Consider the following 17,638-nt stretch of genomic DNA (forward strand, 5'->3'; position numbering starts at 1 on the left):
CAGAGCCAGGTAGCTATGTTTTTTACTACACTAGTATTTAAAATATTACAAATCAATGGTAGATCTTCTTTAAAACATTGTTATTGATTAGGAATAGTTTTAGTGGCTGTGTATTTTCCTATGAAGACTATACACATCTTTACAAGCTTCTTTTCAAATTGCTGACCTTATCTTGATTTTACTCTACTTTCAGGCATTCAGTGGCTAAAAATCCAAAGTAATAGATTATTTAATATCACTAATAATCTTATGTGAGGAACTCTGTAATCAATAAAACAATTTATTGAATTAATGCTGGCAGCTTGAAAACTTGCTTTATGTTCTCATATGATTTGCTATCTGCAAAGCAGCCGATAGGGAGAAAAAGGGATTCTGTCTCACATAACGTGTTGAGAGATCTTACAACCTGTGATTAGGTTTTTTGGTTATGAGAACTGCTTAATTTTTCTGCTTCTCAAAGCTTACTTCATTTCTTGAACACAATGTTTAAATAACTGTACAACTTTATTTTTTTGTCACAGGAAAGATACTATCAGCTACCACATACACAACTTCTGTATATACCACCATTAGTATCACCACAGCTGAGCAAATCGTGTCCAAAATAGAAAATGATTTGGCGGCTGGAAAAGTAGAGCCAAAAGATGTAGAAAGGATGATCAGTGAAGTTAGCAAAGTCCTGACTGCTTCTCAACCATTATCACCCCGAATTTCTAACAGGTAGGTCATTCTAACAGTAGATTTAATGTCTATTCTTTTGACTGTCTTGATAAATTGGCTTCAGAAAGTTTCTTTTTTTTTTTCACAATCATAATCCAAAAGAATATTTCTTGTTCTTTAATGTACTTACACAAAATGGAAAAAATATCATTCTAGTGTTACCAGCTCTACTATAATATAATGCCATGGAAAACAGTATATATTTTGTGTTGACAGCACAGTAAGTGAGCAGAGTCAGGTGTATGCTTGTATTGCTGCTGCTCCATAACCACAACTTGCCTGAGAATTTGGGGTGTACGTGTTTGGTAATATTATCTCTTTTTTCTTAACAGAATTATAAAACTGGTGGATTATATTGGCTTAAAACTGAACTTTTCAGCAACAACAGCTGATTTTGCCTCCCCTTCTTTGGCTCTGGCAGTTGTCAAAACCAATAGCATTCGCTCCAACCAAATGTCTTTTGCTGTCCAGGACTCAGCTGATCTCCAGGTTAAACACTGATAATTCTAAATACTTACAAATTCTCAAACATTTATTTTTAAGTATTTATGTTTTTATATTTATATGTACCATGAGTTTGTTGTGTTTGTCACAATTTCAGGATCTTTCATTCATGTTAGTTTCAGAGAAAAAACCCTCTGTTTTTGAAGCCCTCCATAGTTTTTCCTTTCATTTCCTGTTGTTTAAATAAGTGGCAGTCTTAGCAGAAACTGGCATTTGACTAATAAGCTGTTAGAGAGGGTACAGCCAGAACACCGGAATGAACAGAGTGCTTGGCAGAATAACTTTGCCTCAAAACCCCTGAATCGTGAGTCACTTAATCACCCACTCTGACAGTGCTGAAATTTGTCAGAGAGTGTTGCCAGATGGCTTAATCTGTTAGAAGGAGATTAATTGCAGAGGGTTCCAGGAAAGAACTATTATGTGCTTGGATAATGACATTCATACATTTGTCACTCATGACTATTTGGTCTCGCCAAGAAAGAAGTGCTTAAAAAGTTTGGATCCACTTTGTCTCACTCAAAACCTCCCTCCTCATTGAGGAAACAATAATTTGGACAATACCAGCCTTGGAGCCTTAAGCAAGGAGAGGTTGAAAATTCTGGATAAATTTTGGCACATTCTCTCCTCTCAGAGAAGGAAATAGGTTAACGTAGTGTGAGCTGTAAGTAGTATTGGAACTGTTCTGTGATACTGATAATTATATGAAATGTTAACATTTGAGTTCTTTTCTATTTTCTTAGCAATATGTGGTGCATGAATGTGAGGTGACTAGGAGGTGGTAGTGCTGGAAAACAGATCTTTGTTAAGTAATGATTTTCTGGAAATCTCATGACACTGGCAATGAAATACAGAGAATTTTAAACAAGTATCACCTAGTTCAAAACTGAGCAACTGAGCATTTCTGAGCATCAGAAATGCTGTTGTGGAATTGATTCAGGATTTCTTTGCTGGCTGTCTAAACCAGTGATCTTCAAAGTGGGGTGCGAGTACCACAGCGTGTGCACATGACAGTCTATTGGGCTGTGGGAAGAAAATATTTTTAATATGATTAATATATAAAAAATATATTTTTAAAAATTAATGTTTAATCTTTATCTCATCCTTTTAAAATTTCTATTTATGTGTACATTTTATAACAGGCATAATACATTAGTAGAGTAGTACATGCATATGACTTATAAACAGATATATTTTAGGATGCATGCTCAAAAACTTTAGGGGGTGTATGATCACAAAAGTTTGGAGACCACTGGTCTAAACAGAAGTGTTAAGCCATATTGTTAGGGCACTGTGGGGAGCTCACGCTATTATTCCTATTACAGCCGTTCTTTGAATACACAGATAATTTCTTTCTTCAGTTCTTCTGATGTTCCACGTCTCTCAGGAACTCTGAAATGATGATATTTGTATGTAAAGTGACAAATGTGCAACAAGAAAATGTTGGAGATTTTGTACTAAACAAAGCTCTCTGTCCTGTACGTGTAGCATAGAAAACTGAAAGTTTAGATCTTTTTTTTTATAATGTTAGATCACTAAGCTCTTGAGATATCTGAACTGCAGCCTACCCAGTTTATTTTTGTCATTTTTACCAGATGATCATAAAGTTTGGATTTATGTTCTTAGATTCTGCTTAACTACTCTACTTTAAAACCGATTGACAAATAATGGCTATTTACAACTTTTCTAAATTCTTACATACTTCATATGGGTATAAAAATTCTTTGCTTTTGCAGGCTTCCGTGCTGTGAAATGTTAATCTCCCTACACAGTTACATAGACCTTTGTAGGTTGTTGCTCTTCAACTTTTTCAAATCAATATTATCCACCACAGTGATGTGTTCTGTCCCTGTAAGCAAATGGGTAAAGGCACAGTATTTTCAATGGTAGGCAAACCTGAAATGAGTTGTATCCTTTTCAGGCCTGCAGATGCTATTTATTCATTGAGCAGGAGAGGAATGAGAGAGCAGCAGTGAGTTCCTGACAGCAATTAGAGAGACTTATTTTGAAGTTCTAAACTGAAAATAAATTGTAATTTCATTTTTTGTGACTGAAATGAAGCATAATCCTCGCATTTATTTTTCAGATCTCTCTAGGCATTAATGCAATTAATGATTTAAATCATCTTGGATCAATTACACTTCCTTCATCATTGCTGACAAATTTACCCCCTGAAGAGTTGGACTTGGCTTCTAGAATTATATTCAACTTCTTTAAAAAGACCACTGTGTTCCAGGTATCTTTTTGATCCTCTGTTCATAAGGGTTTTAAACTCAAACCTAGAGCAAAATAAAATATAAATGGACTTTTTTCCCACAAAACACATTTCAAAACTTCCTGATTTGAAAAGTCTTTTTTTTTGTCCAGTGCTCACTCTGCATAATAACTGACCTTGTGGGTGCTGTACACTACTATTGTTTCCTTTAAGATTTTAAAATTTGATCCTTTTTTGTCATTCCAGGATTTGTCCTTGAAGAATGCATCTTTAATCAGCAATGTTATATCATCAAGTGTTGCTAACCTCACAATTAGCAACTTAAAGGCAAATGTTACTGTCACTTTACAGAATATCAAACCTAATCAGGTATGATTTACATTTTGGCAGACTTAAAGTACATTGTTGCTGTGGAAGAAATACTGTACTAAGAATACAGATCAGTTGGTTCTGCTTTACTAGTGCGGACGTTTCATCTTCATCTGGACTTTCAAAACCAACCATCTTTGCTTCTTTATCACTGGTATCAATTTTTGTTCTCAGATGGTTTCAGATAATTTTGCTCTATCACTTATCCATCCATTTTTATCTTTTGTACCTACCCTTCCATTTTATACTTCAAAGTATAAAAACTCTTAGATGAATGCATGATAGTGAGGGTTGCTACAGAGATGCTGCAATCATGCCATTTGTAGATGCTGCATTGCCAGAAAGCAATATTTATTTATTTTTTTTAGGGGGAATGTTGCTCCTTAAACTGGAATGCAGGATTATGTCATCTGAAAGTATTAGGGCTCATATACCGCAACTCTTTCCTAAATGAGAATCAAGGATTAAAATCTTCTGCCCCATCTCTTAAAAGAGTTTAAAATACTAAAATGTGATAAACTGAAAAATGTAGGATTTCACTAATGTACCTGAAGCTTTTTTCAAGAGCTGGCTTAATGTTGTCTTTATTTGAATTGTTATAATACTGAGTTTTGAGATAACAATTGTAGAATTATTAGTGTTCATAGCAGTATAGTGTATTACTGCTACTCTTTTTAGGATTTTCATGTGTGTGTGTGAAATCTATATGTAAATATTTAACATTGTGGTAATATAAAGTGATCAAATGTTTGCAAATGAAAAACTTTTTCATTTTCTGTGTGGTCATGTTCTTGATAGAAAATCAGGAAGGATGAGGAATCACAAGAATTTGTATAGTGTAGGAAGACAATGGAAGAGCCTTCATAGTGTTCTACCAGGAATGGAATCTTACCATAAGAATGAGAGCTAGGTCCTGTATGGTGACTTCAAATATTCTCAGCATATTTTCACTTGCATAATGTAATATTAATCCATTCTATGCACCTAAATTAATTTTGCATTCATGTAAAACAGGTATATTTGCTGTATACAGTATTTATTCTTGCCTGCATTTTGCAGATAATTCATAAATTGCTTGATCATAAACCCATGGTTTAGTAAAATGTGTTGGGGTTTTTTTGCCTCCTAAACAGGATAATGCAACAGTTAGATGTGTTTTTTGGGACTTCAGTAAAAATGGTAAGTACAAGATCTTATGCTGTTTTAGCTATGTTAACTCATGTTAAAACAAATAAATGCTTTAATGAATAACAAAGCTGTTCTCTTTAACAGGTGGACATGGAGGCTGGTCATATGAAGGCTGCGTAGTTAAAGAAAGCAGAGTAAATGAAACAGTCTGTTCATGCAACCATCTCACAAGCTTTGCAGTTTTGATGGTAATTATTAAAAATTTATGCAATCTTACCCTGATTCAAGAACACATTTAAGCATGTGTTATCTTAAGCAAATGAGTATTCAGCAAGCATGTACCACCTATGAAATACTACTCAGGTTTTATTCACTTCAGTGTTAGTACACATAGCTATACAGTTAGTCACATGCTTAAGCTGCTTGTTGAATGGGGGCCCATGAGTTCCATTGGAGTAAAAAATTCCTTAAGTGCTTATTAACTGCAGCTTTTACATTTAGGTAGTTATTTATATTGTAGAAAATAAAAAATAGGATAAATTAAATTTAAAGCGGGTTTTTAATCAAATGGGATTTCAATTAGAATCATAGAATTAGAATATCTCAAGTTGAAAGGGACCCGATAAGGACTACATTGGCTTTTCTGTTCTTCAGATAACCTTTTAGAAGATCCATGATGAAAAGACCTCTTATTCTTTTTTTTTTTTTTTCTTTAATTGCAGAGGGAAAGGTGCGTTTTGTGGTTTTTTCATCTTTTTCCATTTAATAAACATGTATCTGAAATTAGCTTCTGTTTCCATTTTAGAACTTGTATGGAAATACTCCTTTGAATCCCACACAAGAATTGGTACTGACTTTTATATCCTATATAGGCTGTGGCCTCTCTGCAATTTTTCTTTCTATTACTCTTGTGACCTACATAGCCTTTGAGTAAGTACCTGCTCAACTAAGCTCTCATTATTGTTCCGTTATGACTACTTGTAGTCTTCACTGCAAGGTCCTGTTCAATAGTTATGCATTCTGTCTCTGTTAATAATGCACAGATTTGTCCCATTTACCGGGAAGGTGTTCGTTCAGTCTTCAGGAATGTTAAACTTGTGGACGAGTGAATTAATCATGAGGCTGTATGCAGTATAGAAGTGTGAAGGAATGTGTTTAAGATACAACATATATAGAAGAGTGCAGAATTATAGCATTTTTAACTGCATTTGTATTCTTTGTTGTTGGAATGTTTTCTTACATTTGAGCCTTAACTATCGAATTCTCCATACTGTGTTTTGGAAATCCTCCTTGAAGTCATTCAACACATGTTTATTCTCTCGTTACCCTGTCAAGGACTTAACTTGCCTTTATTGAGGCTTTAGATGCCCAGACAAAAGCCTAATCTAGTTTAGCAATAAAGAACGGTCACATTTTGGTTTTGGAAGTACTGTAAAAAGGAGAAGTCCAACATACAATGTAAAAAAAAAGTAATCGTGGTACTAAACTCTAAGAATCCACATTATTGTTTGTATTTATGTAAGCTTATTACATCCAACTTTATTCATACAGACTATTAATTTGGAAATCTTTTGTAAATTACTCTCTCCATGTATAAATGCAATATATGAAGTGTTATATATGAATAAAAACATAAGTATGAGAGAAGAAGTAAGCCAGGGATCCATGGACAATTGATGTCATCTCACTATTTGCTTTGTTTAGGAAAATCCGGAGAGACTACCCCTCCAAAATTCTTATTCAGCTGTGTGCTGCATTACTTCTACTCAACTTAGTTTTCCTCCTTGATTCATGGATTGCACTGTATGATACACAAGGCCTGTGCATTGCAGTTGCAGTATTTCTTCACTATTTTCTCTTGGTTTCCTTCACCTGGATGGGCCTAGAAGCTTTCCACATGTATCTGGCCCTTGTGAAAGTGTTTAACACCTATGTACGGAAATACATTCTTAAATTTTGCATTGTTGGTTGGGGTATGTATTTTTAATTGTTTTGGGGGTTTTTTGCTTTTGGATGCTAAATAGATAAATCCATAAATCCTTTTATCAGGTATTTCAGTGAATGTGACACAGTTCAGAAATGAAATTAAAACAGCATTAAATGTTATGACCTTGAAGTGATGAGGTATTTATTATCCATAAACCTGATCCTATATATTCCACCTTTCTGAGGTAGGAAACTCCCTTCTAACTGCAGAACTGAGGCTGCTGCAATGCAACTTGATAATTAATTTTCCTCATGCAGATACAATGGAACCTATTTTGAATGTGCATACTTCCATTTCTATTTACCAGATGGATGGTGTTAGTTGTGTTTTGAAAAATAAATGCCAATCAGTATATATATTCCACATATAGCACTGTTGCTATCAAAAAGCAGCAAAACAGATCTAACTGAATAAAGGATGAAGAAATTCTGGACCCAGTGACTCTCTCTGGCCACTTGGGTAAACATGAGTGAAGGCACTAAAATCAGTAGAATTGTTTTCTTAAAACAGATGTAAGAAACAAAATCAGGTATCCTGTATTTGATGTTTTAAATCAGTTTGAGTGATAGTATTTGTTGCCTTATTCAGAAAGATTTGGAGCTAACTGTGGAGAATAACTCTTGTTTCTTTCTAAGTTACACTCCTGAGCAGTTTGCATGCTCCAGTTTTTGGATTATTTCAGACAGCTAGTAGTCAACAGAATTCAACAGACAAATTTCAGAAATGAGTTGTAGATTTCACAGAAAAATATAATTTCAAGTCCTCATAATATTGTCTTTGTCATGATTTTCACTTATGTGTTTGCTCATAATCTTTTAGGGTTACCAGCAGTAATTGTGTCCATTGTGTTGGCAGTATCACCAGATAATTATGGACTTATAACCACTGGAAAAGTTTCAGTAAACAGACCTGATGAATTGTGAGTTAAAAGGAGGTGCTTTTTGAGGGATGGGTGGGAGAGAGGTCCTACGAAATTGCTTTTCTTTAAAAGTAAAAGTGGGGAAGGAGACAACAGGAGAGCTTTGAAATGGTATAGCTCTACAGTATGTCATGTGTTTTGTGGTTATTGCCTATATGAAACCTCTTACCCTTTGGCCAAAAAAATACTTTTTACTAAAGAGGCAAAAAAATGGTTTGCATGTGCAACAAACTCCACCTTTATCTCATGTTTATTTTACTTAATTTCTGTTTCTGATTATGGTTGACAGACTGTTCTTGCATTCTAGCTGCTGGATTAAAAATAGAATTGTCTTCTATATTACTGCTGTGGGATACTTTTGCCTGATATTCTTGATCAATATCAGCATGTTCATTGTGGTGCTGATCCAGCTCTGTCGTATCAAAAAGAAGAAACAACTTGGTGCTCAAAGAAAAACCAGTATTCAAGACCTTAGGAGTGTTGCTGGCCTCACATTCTTGTTGGGAATTACTTGGGGACTTGCTTTCTTCACAGTAAATGAGGTATTTACTTACCTCTTTACTATTTTCAACACTTTGCAAGGTAAGTTTATCCTTCATGTGATGGCCCATTGCATACAGCATAATGAACAAAACATTTGAAAATGGCATTTTCTTGATTCATAAAGATGTAATTTAGATACATACTTTAACGTGTTAATTAAGTTAGAGATTTTTTTTTTACTGTACTCTATCTTAAATTACTGTAATCTTAATCTTAAAAAACTGTAATCTTAAATTACAGTTATGTTAAAGTAAGGGACAGGAAAGCTAGCTACTCTTTATAGCTATAGTATATTTATATCTATAAATAGTATCACTTTAAAAATATATGCAAACCAGACACCACTGGAAGTGACTGTATTTCTCTAGTCAACAGATCAATTGTAAATGCTCAGTTACTGTAAATGTTCACATAATAATGCAATTAATGTAGTGAAAAATGTGTCATTTCTCCACTTACTCCTCAGGCTTAAGGGTGAGGTGTAACATTCAACAAAGGTGCATTGAGACAGGCAGGCCTGCAACATCTAAAAGTTAGTGGTCGAACTCTTAAGGATGGCCTTTAGTACTTAAGAACATATAGGAGGTGGGTATGAAGGCATGCAGCTTTGCAAAGGCCAGGATGCTGCTGGACATATCCAAATGCAGAGTTTCAGAGGCTGCAACAGCTTTCATATAAATAGGAGGTGCTGTAGGTGCCTACAGTTATCTAAGTATACCTGAATTGTCCTACTGAAGTTTGGAACCAAACTTCTGATTAAATGGCACTTTAGATGGCTGGCTGGCTGATTTTCCAGAGAGACTAAAGCAATTAAAACTGCTATTCAATGTATGTACCACCTCCCCTATTTACTATGTTGATTTTTGAGTACCTTACTCTTTGGGAACTTGAGGGGTTGAACCCAATCTTCCCAGGTCTTGCATGGGATTGTGTTGAGCTAAAATAAGACTAGATTCTGTGTGGTCAGAGTAACCTGTTACATGAAGTTAAGTTCTCCTTTTACCCAGTTTTAAGTTAGGTGCTAGGCAAATTTTGATATTAGAAGTAATAAAAGTGCATAAATGGCATTGACTTTAATTAAGCTTATGCCAGTATCTCAAAACTGTAATTGAAAATGGTATAGAACCATCTGTGTGGAGCAACAGTTACATTCAAAAATTCATCCTAAAAGACAAAGTTAATAAGGATTCTTAGGCAAAGAAAGATGAGAGTGATCTCTTCTAGTGGGATTTTACATGCTTAAGAGGCCTTAAAAGCAGCGTAAATACAACATACATGTGCGAGTGCACCAATCTGATAATTTAGTTTTCCTTCATGTTATTTTCTATTCACTGTAAACCTAACATTGTCTGTTCTCAGGGACACATTGCAGCTGTAAAATTGTGCAAAGACTGAGTGTCACTTTTCCTTAAAGGGGGATGATGACGATGGAGTTTTAAGCAGGGAAAGTTAGGTCCCACCCTGTGTCAGTCAAAAGTGAATGAGAAGCAGACAAGTCTGTAATGTGGCACTGGCAAGAGACAGGGATGAACCCCATCCCTTCTAGAAAATATTTGGCTTTGAATTTATGGTAAAGTGGCTACCATTTACTATTATTTAGGCACAATTTATTTTCTTTGTATGAATGCTCAAAATTTTGTAGTGTTACTGGGTTTGTTACAGTTGGTAGTAACAGGTTAGCTGCTAATAAAAGATGGGACAGGGTCACACCATGTGCTAACAGCTGCATAGGCTGATAGTGACATTGCTGTGAATTCTTTTCCGAAAGTGCTAAGGAAATTTCAAGATCCACAGAATTTCTGCCTTCTTATTTGATAGAAGGAAACTTTATACACTTTGTGGATTTGGTTATATTTGTTGCTCTAGCATTTGTGTGTCTGATTCCTGTCATCAGTGTAAGGCAAATGTACTCTCCAGTGTTCAGAGTTGTAAACTTTTTCACCAAAGAAAGATGTCATTATTTTTGATTAGAAATTTAAAAGAAATTAAAGAAAACCAAAACATTGTTCATTAAGAAGTGATAAAAGTCAGTTTTGAAATATTTTCTAACATTATTGTTTTGCAGGGTTCTTTATTTTTATCTTCTATTGTGTAACTAAGGAGAATGTCCGTAAACAGTGGAGAAGATATCTCTGTTGTGGGAAATTCAGGCTGGCTGAAAACTCTGGTAAATGTGATTTATTGTTTTTATTTTTTCGCTTCTGAATACTTATACTCAGTGTTAAGTTCCAAATACTTTGTAATACTTTAAAAAAAAAAATCAATAAAACATGAAGCTGCAGTTGCAGTTTAATTTATTATCCAAGGTGTAATAAACCTCCAATATTATACTCTTTAAAGGTGGTAGTTGATGCAGTTCTTACATGCTGTTGCATTAAGCTGTTAACTGCAGTTGATCTCTTCCACTGCAGTATAAAAGACGTGTTTGCAGAAGATTTTTGATCAGTTAGAAACTGTAAGATTTGTTCCAGCTTCTGCATCAACTGTAGTTTTACCAGTGACTTCCACAGAACCAAGATGAAGCATAGTTTAAATCAAAAAACCTATAAATGATTTTATGTTATTATTCATTAGTTGACTTCTAATGAAGCTATATACTTTCTATACACTTTAGAGGATCAACTGTACTTTAGTTACTTTTCTGATCTGGTCTGCAGTTGTAAAACTATGACAGTTGACTGCTTGTATTAAAAAGGGGACAAGAGAAAAGGGGAACTAAATTTTAGAAATTTTAATCATCAAGAATCATGAAATTCTTAGGAGAATATAATTCTGTCTAGAAGGCTATGAGTAGAGTGGGCAAAGCCCTATTTTTATTTTAATTCAGTTGCATTATTAACTATATATATTGCTTGCATGAGTTGTGCTATCTTCTGTAACTTATCTATTGTAGACTGGAGTAGAACTGCTACGAATGGTTTAAAGAAGCAGACTGTAAATCAAGGAGTATCCAGTTCTTCCAATTCCTTACAATCAAACAGCAACTCCACTAACTCTGCAACACTGCTAATGAATAATGATTATTCAGTGCACACGAATGGAAATGGTATGTATAATGCAAAACAGTATTTCTCAAGCTATATTTTTCTTGTCTTAAAACGGAAGTGCCATGCTCTTTCATGGTAATGTAAAGTGAAGTGCTGACAAAATATTATTCATAAGTATAGGGTCAGAGTATTTCAGGATGTCCTCACAAATACCATACATCTGTTTTAGGGAATGATAAAGTTTTAAACTACCCATTTCTCCTATTCAGTGGGAACTCTTGATTTGTATATCAAATAGTAGCTAATACCCATTATTAGAGCATTACCAGAAGCTGCTGTTAACACTTTTGTCACCTGAATATATGACAATAAACTTCAAGCGTATTTTAAAATAGTTCACATTTTAAACCTTATTAAAACAAACATTGCCTGAAGAAGAAAGAATATAGGATAATAATATAGCTTGAAGATATGAAGGAAATAACATAGGAGATAATATGAGGAAGAACATTAATGCAATGCTAACGTGGAGGTTGCTTATGAGAGGAGAAATAAGAGAAAATTGAGGCTGTAATTTATAAAATAGCCTCAGCGAAGAGAGCACTGCTGAGAGGGCTGCCTCACTGTTGGCTACAGGGTAAGTATTGAAACTGACTTTCTCTATAGCTCTTTATTTCCACTGAGGGGTTTTTAAGGATGTTTCTGCCTAACAGAAATCTATCGTTGTTACAGGAAACAGTTCTTCAGAAGTAAAATTTCTGTCCTTTCTGTTCTAACAGAGTACTGTCCTCTGAGCTTCTACTCTCTGCTCTGTTCCTGAGAAGTTGAAATGCAGGTGTATATAGCACATCAATCAATCTCACCTGGAAAACTTCAACTGCAATTTGGTGTGGCTTATTTGTCTATTGAGAAGTCTAGATGTGAACCTCCACTGAATGTTCTTATTAAAAAATGATCTTTTTTCGGTGGATATAATCTAGTTTTTCATACTTGCTGGATACACATGCTGTTTGAGCTCTCAGCAAAGAATTTCTCGAAGAGAAAAATAACTTATAAATCTGTAATGTATAAAAGCCTAAGCTGAGCAAAACTTACAGGACATTACTCCTATGTGCCTGAGATATTTTTCCCAATTGATCAGGAGTTGAGGCTAATAAGTCATGCCATCAGCTAGATTGTTTATCATGAAGTTGTAGAACATGTTCACAGAGGCTGTGTTGTTCTCGTTTCCTGGCATACGCCATCAGAAAACAGCAGATAATCAATGGGATAATCTCAGCGGATAATCTCTTAGACGTACAGAGTAAAAGCTATGGAATTCATACGTGCTGCCCCCTGAATAGGTTCCTGTCCATTTGGAGGATAGCTGCATATTGTAAAGAAATCACAAAACTTCAGGAAATGCCATTTGGACATGCCCTGAGCAGCTTTCCAAACTGAGCTTTTAAAATTTGTCATTCCTTTATAAAACCTTGCTGTTTGTATATGACACAGTGCAATAATTAACATACATTGTATCTAATGGGACAGCTGAGAACCAGAATCCAGTAACTCTCACTGTTGTTAAACAGCAAGGCAGTGTTTTTAGATAGAAGTAATACCTTTCAAAGAGAGAGACATTTTCAGACATAAAAGCCTGCATGTCTTGTAGAGGTTTTTTTCCAGCTATGTTAGTTACTCTGATGAAAGATGCCATCTCTCCCTGCAACATTTGACATGCTTATACACAGCTACAAAAGCATTTTGGATGCTTTTCTCAACAGAAAGAAAGATAGTAGAAATGTTTTATTGAACTTGTTTGTTGTAGCAACTGAGTGAATGGTCCTGTTGTGACTTTCTGGAACAAGTTTTTGTTGATTTGGGTAGTATTTTAGAATGAGATGCAAAATTGATGGTCTAAACCATTGAGTAATGCCAATTCTGTGGGAAGTGTTCGAGTTCTGTCCCAGTTTATTCACATAATTAGATCTTTCCAGTGTGAGAGTCTGTATGTCCTGTGACAACAGCTTCTCAGACAAAGCAGCTGACTTTGATAGAACTTTGCTCCTATACACTCACAAACACAGATGTCTCAGACAACCCACCTCATCTCCTCTTGTCTTTTATTGTATGTTTTCAATGCTGTGAACCCTGCACCGCATCCTCCATTCATATCAAACGGGTTATATGATAGCTTGTCTGCGTAGTTTGATTGACTGATTCTTCTGGGTCTTTAATACTTCCGTAAGAAGTGGCTAAACTTATAGCTGGATAAAGTTGGTCCTCCCAGCAAAGCACTTTGAGACAATTCATTACACTTAATCTTCCAAACACGAGGCAGTTGTATCTTAGGAGAGCTGGGAAAATGCCTCCAAAAGGTATTGGCTGGTGTTAGATAGGAACATAGGACCTTCTAATTTGCTGTACCTGATTTCCCTGATCTCACAGCTAGAACTTTGAAATAACATTGCAGTGCTTCATTTTAAAAAGTGAGCTTCAAAAAAGAAAACATTATGGAAATTAAGACCTATGTCATAAATGTGCTGGGCTGTAAATGCTTAATGGGCTTGGCCTCACTACTTCCACTGAAGTGCTATTCCAGTTGCGGGATTGAATGACTTGCCATGGTAAGTTTGGGGTGTCCACATGGCCGTGGCTTTCCTTGCCTAATGGACTGTGTAACTTCATCTTTTCATGGCATACTAGTATTTCTTTGTTTAGAGTTTTGCTCTGTAGAGGTTTGCATGTTTGCGAAACTACCATTAGATATCACATGGCTGAACCTGCAGATTTCCTCACTGAAGAACAGAAACCACCTTTCTGAATTTGTTCACAGAATAGTATATATTTTTTCCAGATTTTGCCCTAATGTTAGCACACAGCTATTTTGAACATTCCTTCTAAGTCAGACAGGGGATTAAACAACTGCATAGGCACAGTTACAGTGTCAGCAAGTATGGTTATTTCGTGTCATTTCAGTCTTTACCTGATCTGAATTAACAGAGCTCTTTGGCTCATCTTACCCTTTTAAAATTTGTGCCTGGTTTTAAGTGTTTGATGGCCTTTTCAATTAATAATTAAATATTAGGCTTTATATTTAGGAGGTTTTGATGATTCTGTTGGGCCATTGCTTCCATTTTGTGGGTCCAGTGGCAGCATTCCTAGTTTGGCATGGAATTTGTAATCTTTGTTTGACAGCCATCACCACAAACATACTCCCTTAAACTCCCATCCTGAGATGTTTAAGTTATATGCATTACATTCTCAAACTGGTAGTAAGCTTTATAAGCTAGAAATACATGTTCACATTTTATTTAAAAAATGCTGTATCTCATTCCAAAGAGAAGTTTGCCAATGAGACTTTGATGCAATTGATATGCTGACATCTGCTTGAAAAAGTAGGATAACTGCTGAAAGATATGTGGTCTGCCTAAAGTAAAGGATTAGTTTCTAGAGGAGGTGTTTGAGTAGACTGATACTAAACCTGTGTGCTTGGGGGCCCTGGCCAAAGCAGAGAAAGACCAGTCCAGCCCAGTAACTCAAGCAGCAGAATCCTTTCTGGGGGAGGGATTAAGTGCAGGGGAGGGATGTCACAGAATACTTCTCCCTCTGGTGACCCCAACAAGAAGTAGTTGAAGAGCATCCTGTAATGTGGTCCTGTCCCTTCTGGAAGGGTTTAGAAGCTTGTGGTAGTGAGAGAGTAAGAAGGGAGGACAGAGCCAAAGCAGAATTCTGCTCCAGGATATTTGAGGTATTTGATGGACTGAATCCAGACATACTAAAGAGGATCAAATTTTGATCACTGGAATAGAAGTCATCTTTCACTGCCTAGAGGTTTCTCACCAGTGTTTTTCCTCCTCCTCAAACCATAAACCTCAAGCAGTTTCTACCTTCAATGTTTTGTCTTTTTCAGTAGATTTACTGAAATCTACTGAATCATGGTGACATTTGTATATGTTGTGAATGTTAACACAAATAGCAAATATGGATGTTTTATGTTTTTTATTAATTCTGTTTCTGGTATAAATGACAGCTCTGCATCTGTGTTTATGAACTCATTTCTTGCTGTTTAACAGAATGATCCCCTCCACAAAGAAATACTAGTTCTGGTTTTGGTTTCCCCCCCGTGGCATTCTTTATAATTTACTTCTACTGATATCAGGATCCTGACAGATCTTTTAAACTTGACTGCTTTGCCATAGGGAAAAAAAAAAAAAAAAAGCCAATTTGAAGCATTTGCACAAATATGTACCATAAAAAAAATTGTAATCGTCATCAAAATTATCTAGAACGTGATGCATAGAGGTAGGAGATTCTGTCCAGTGAACTGAGCATTTGTGGAGTATTCCATTAACAGGCTTCAATCAGCAGTGGTATTATACATGTTCATTGTACATTCACCTAAATGTGTAACATTCTCAGAGTAAATATGACTTAGAACCATGACTGGACCTAGGCTATATTCTGTTTGTCCTCCAGAAATAAATGCTGCAACTTGAGTGCCTTTCAAAGGAAAAATATGTCCTTGTTTTCTCAAACACTTTCTTGTTTTAGAGGCATGGCAAACCTGAGAAACCTTTTAAACTTAACCTGTTAAAGCAAAACTAGAATGAGAAGTATTTTGCCTCTTATCTAGTGATATTTATTTCAAGTCAAAGTCTACATTCTGAGAACTGTGACCTTCACTGCTTAAAATATGGAGTCCTGTTGTGCATAAATATATTAACATCTCTCAAACTTCTTACTGATTTCACACAGGAAAAAAGATATATACAGAACACGTACAGAAAAATCCACATTTGAAATTGTTGCAGGGATAAAACAAGAGTCCATGAGCGCCCTGCAGTGGCTGAAAAAGTATGGGAGGCTTGATTCTGAACCTTTCTGAGAGGACATGCACTTTTTTGTTTCAACAGGCCATCATTCCAGTGAGAAGAATGGTGTTTCTTTCAGTGTACAGAATGGTGATGTGTGTCTCCATGACTTTTCGGGCAAACAACTTGTATTTCAAGAAAAGGAAGATACAGGCAGCCAAAAAAGCCATATCTCTCTCAGAAGGACTTCAAAGAGGGGAAGCCTGACTTTTATTGAGAAAATGTGATTTCTTTTTAAACAGCACATTGTTTTACAGTGTGAAGTAGAGATTTACTTTAACAGTTTTACATAATGTGAGCAGACCAAGAACTGTTTTTATTTAATATATGGTACTGGAACTTCAAGGCAGCCATGCAATGGATTGACAAGAACAATTATTAAAAAGAAAAAAAAAAAGGAGCTACTATTTTGACAAGGTATCTTGGATATCAAATTATAGCTGACACATTTCCATTTTGATTCTTCATTAGAGGTTTTTTGAGGTTGTTTTTTACATTTAAAGGAAGGTTTTGTTTAGAGTTTTTTCATTACAACCAAGTTTATCTGTATGTAATGCATGGTAGTATTGTATAAATGTAGGAAGTTACAGCTTGTGCATACAAACGATGTTATCTTTAAGAATGTTAGCTACACTGTCCTCAACTTTTTGTATGTTGTAGTAGCAAACTCTGTAGTGATGTACATAAACAGAAAAATACCAACCTTTAAGCATCTTAATAATACTTTATATTTATTTCTTGTAATATAAATTTAAATATTCCTATGTATAGAAAAAATAATTGGTATTTTGTTTTAACTTTTGTTGTAAGTTGCATTTTTCTTTAATTGAAATAATGAACTTTAACATAGAATGATACAAGAAGTCAATTTCTTCAGTAAATGAAATCACTTATAGTGATTTAAATATATTCACTAAGTACAGAACTTCAATACAAACACTGTTGGTCCTGAACCTTTAGCAACCTCTTAGCGCACCACAGAGGGATAGAAACTGGGTATCATCAGAGCAGAGTGCCATGAATGAGAGAGCGATAGATAAAGTAGTCAGTAGGTTATTATGTACAACTAAGTTATGTTAGTGGCTTGAGTAAGTCAGTGAGAGCTTTTGCCAGTGATTTCAGCAGAGTGTGGCAGGTGCACCCACCCAACGAAAGCAGAGCTTCTTGGCTGCTGAGGTGTAGCAGCTCGGGGCTGCCTTTGTTCTCAGGGCCTTGTGGTAACTGGGGCCTTTGGCCAGTGGGAGCCGCTATGGACTACAGGTCAGACTGGGCCTGGGTGTAAATGGAGTCCCCTGGGGGAGCCATTGGAGCTCGTCCCCTGGAGCAGCAGCTACGGTCGAGGACTCTCCCCTTGGGTCAGGACGCTGCCCAAGGAAAGTCCTCATTGTGCCTTGGGTCGGTACACTGCCATGAGCA

The 17,638-nt window shown here is 35.7% G+C and overlaps 1 protein-coding gene across 1 annotated transcript in view; it reads left to right on the forward strand.

The window, feature by feature from the left end:
- Positions 1–16,975, forward strand: part of ADGRG2 (adhesion G protein-coupled receptor G2) — a 49,525-nt gene extending 32,550 nt beyond the window's left edge. The window contains exons 16-28 of the mRNA XM_074929783.1: positions 522–720; positions 1,053–1,209; positions 3,308–3,457; positions 3,683–3,805; positions 4,939–4,984; positions 5,078–5,181; positions 5,739–5,863; positions 6,638–6,906; positions 7,740–7,839; positions 8,147–8,421; positions 10,448–10,549; positions 11,276–11,428; positions 16,265–16,975. Of these exons, the coding sequence (XP_074785884.1) occupies positions 522–720; positions 1,053–1,209; positions 3,308–3,457; positions 3,683–3,805; positions 4,939–4,984; positions 5,078–5,181; positions 5,739–5,863; positions 6,638–6,906; positions 7,740–7,839; positions 8,147–8,421; positions 10,448–10,549; positions 11,276–11,428; positions 16,265–16,449 (1,988 nt within the window). The 3' untranslated portion in view covers positions 16,450–16,975. The remainder of the gene's footprint in view (positions 1–521; positions 721–1,052; positions 1,210–3,307; positions 3,458–3,682; positions 3,806–4,938; positions 4,985–5,077; positions 5,182–5,738; positions 5,864–6,637; positions 6,907–7,739; positions 7,840–8,146; positions 8,422–10,447; positions 10,550–11,275; positions 11,429–16,264) is intronic.
- Positions 16,976–17,638: the final 663 nt, after the last annotated feature.

The sequence above is a fragment of the Athene noctua genome, chromosome 1, assembly GCF_965140245.1.
Source record: "Athene noctua chromosome 1, bAthNoc1.hap1.1, whole genome shotgun sequence".
Lineage (NCBI taxonomy): Eukaryota > Metazoa > Chordata > Aves > Strigiformes > Strigidae > Athene > Athene noctua.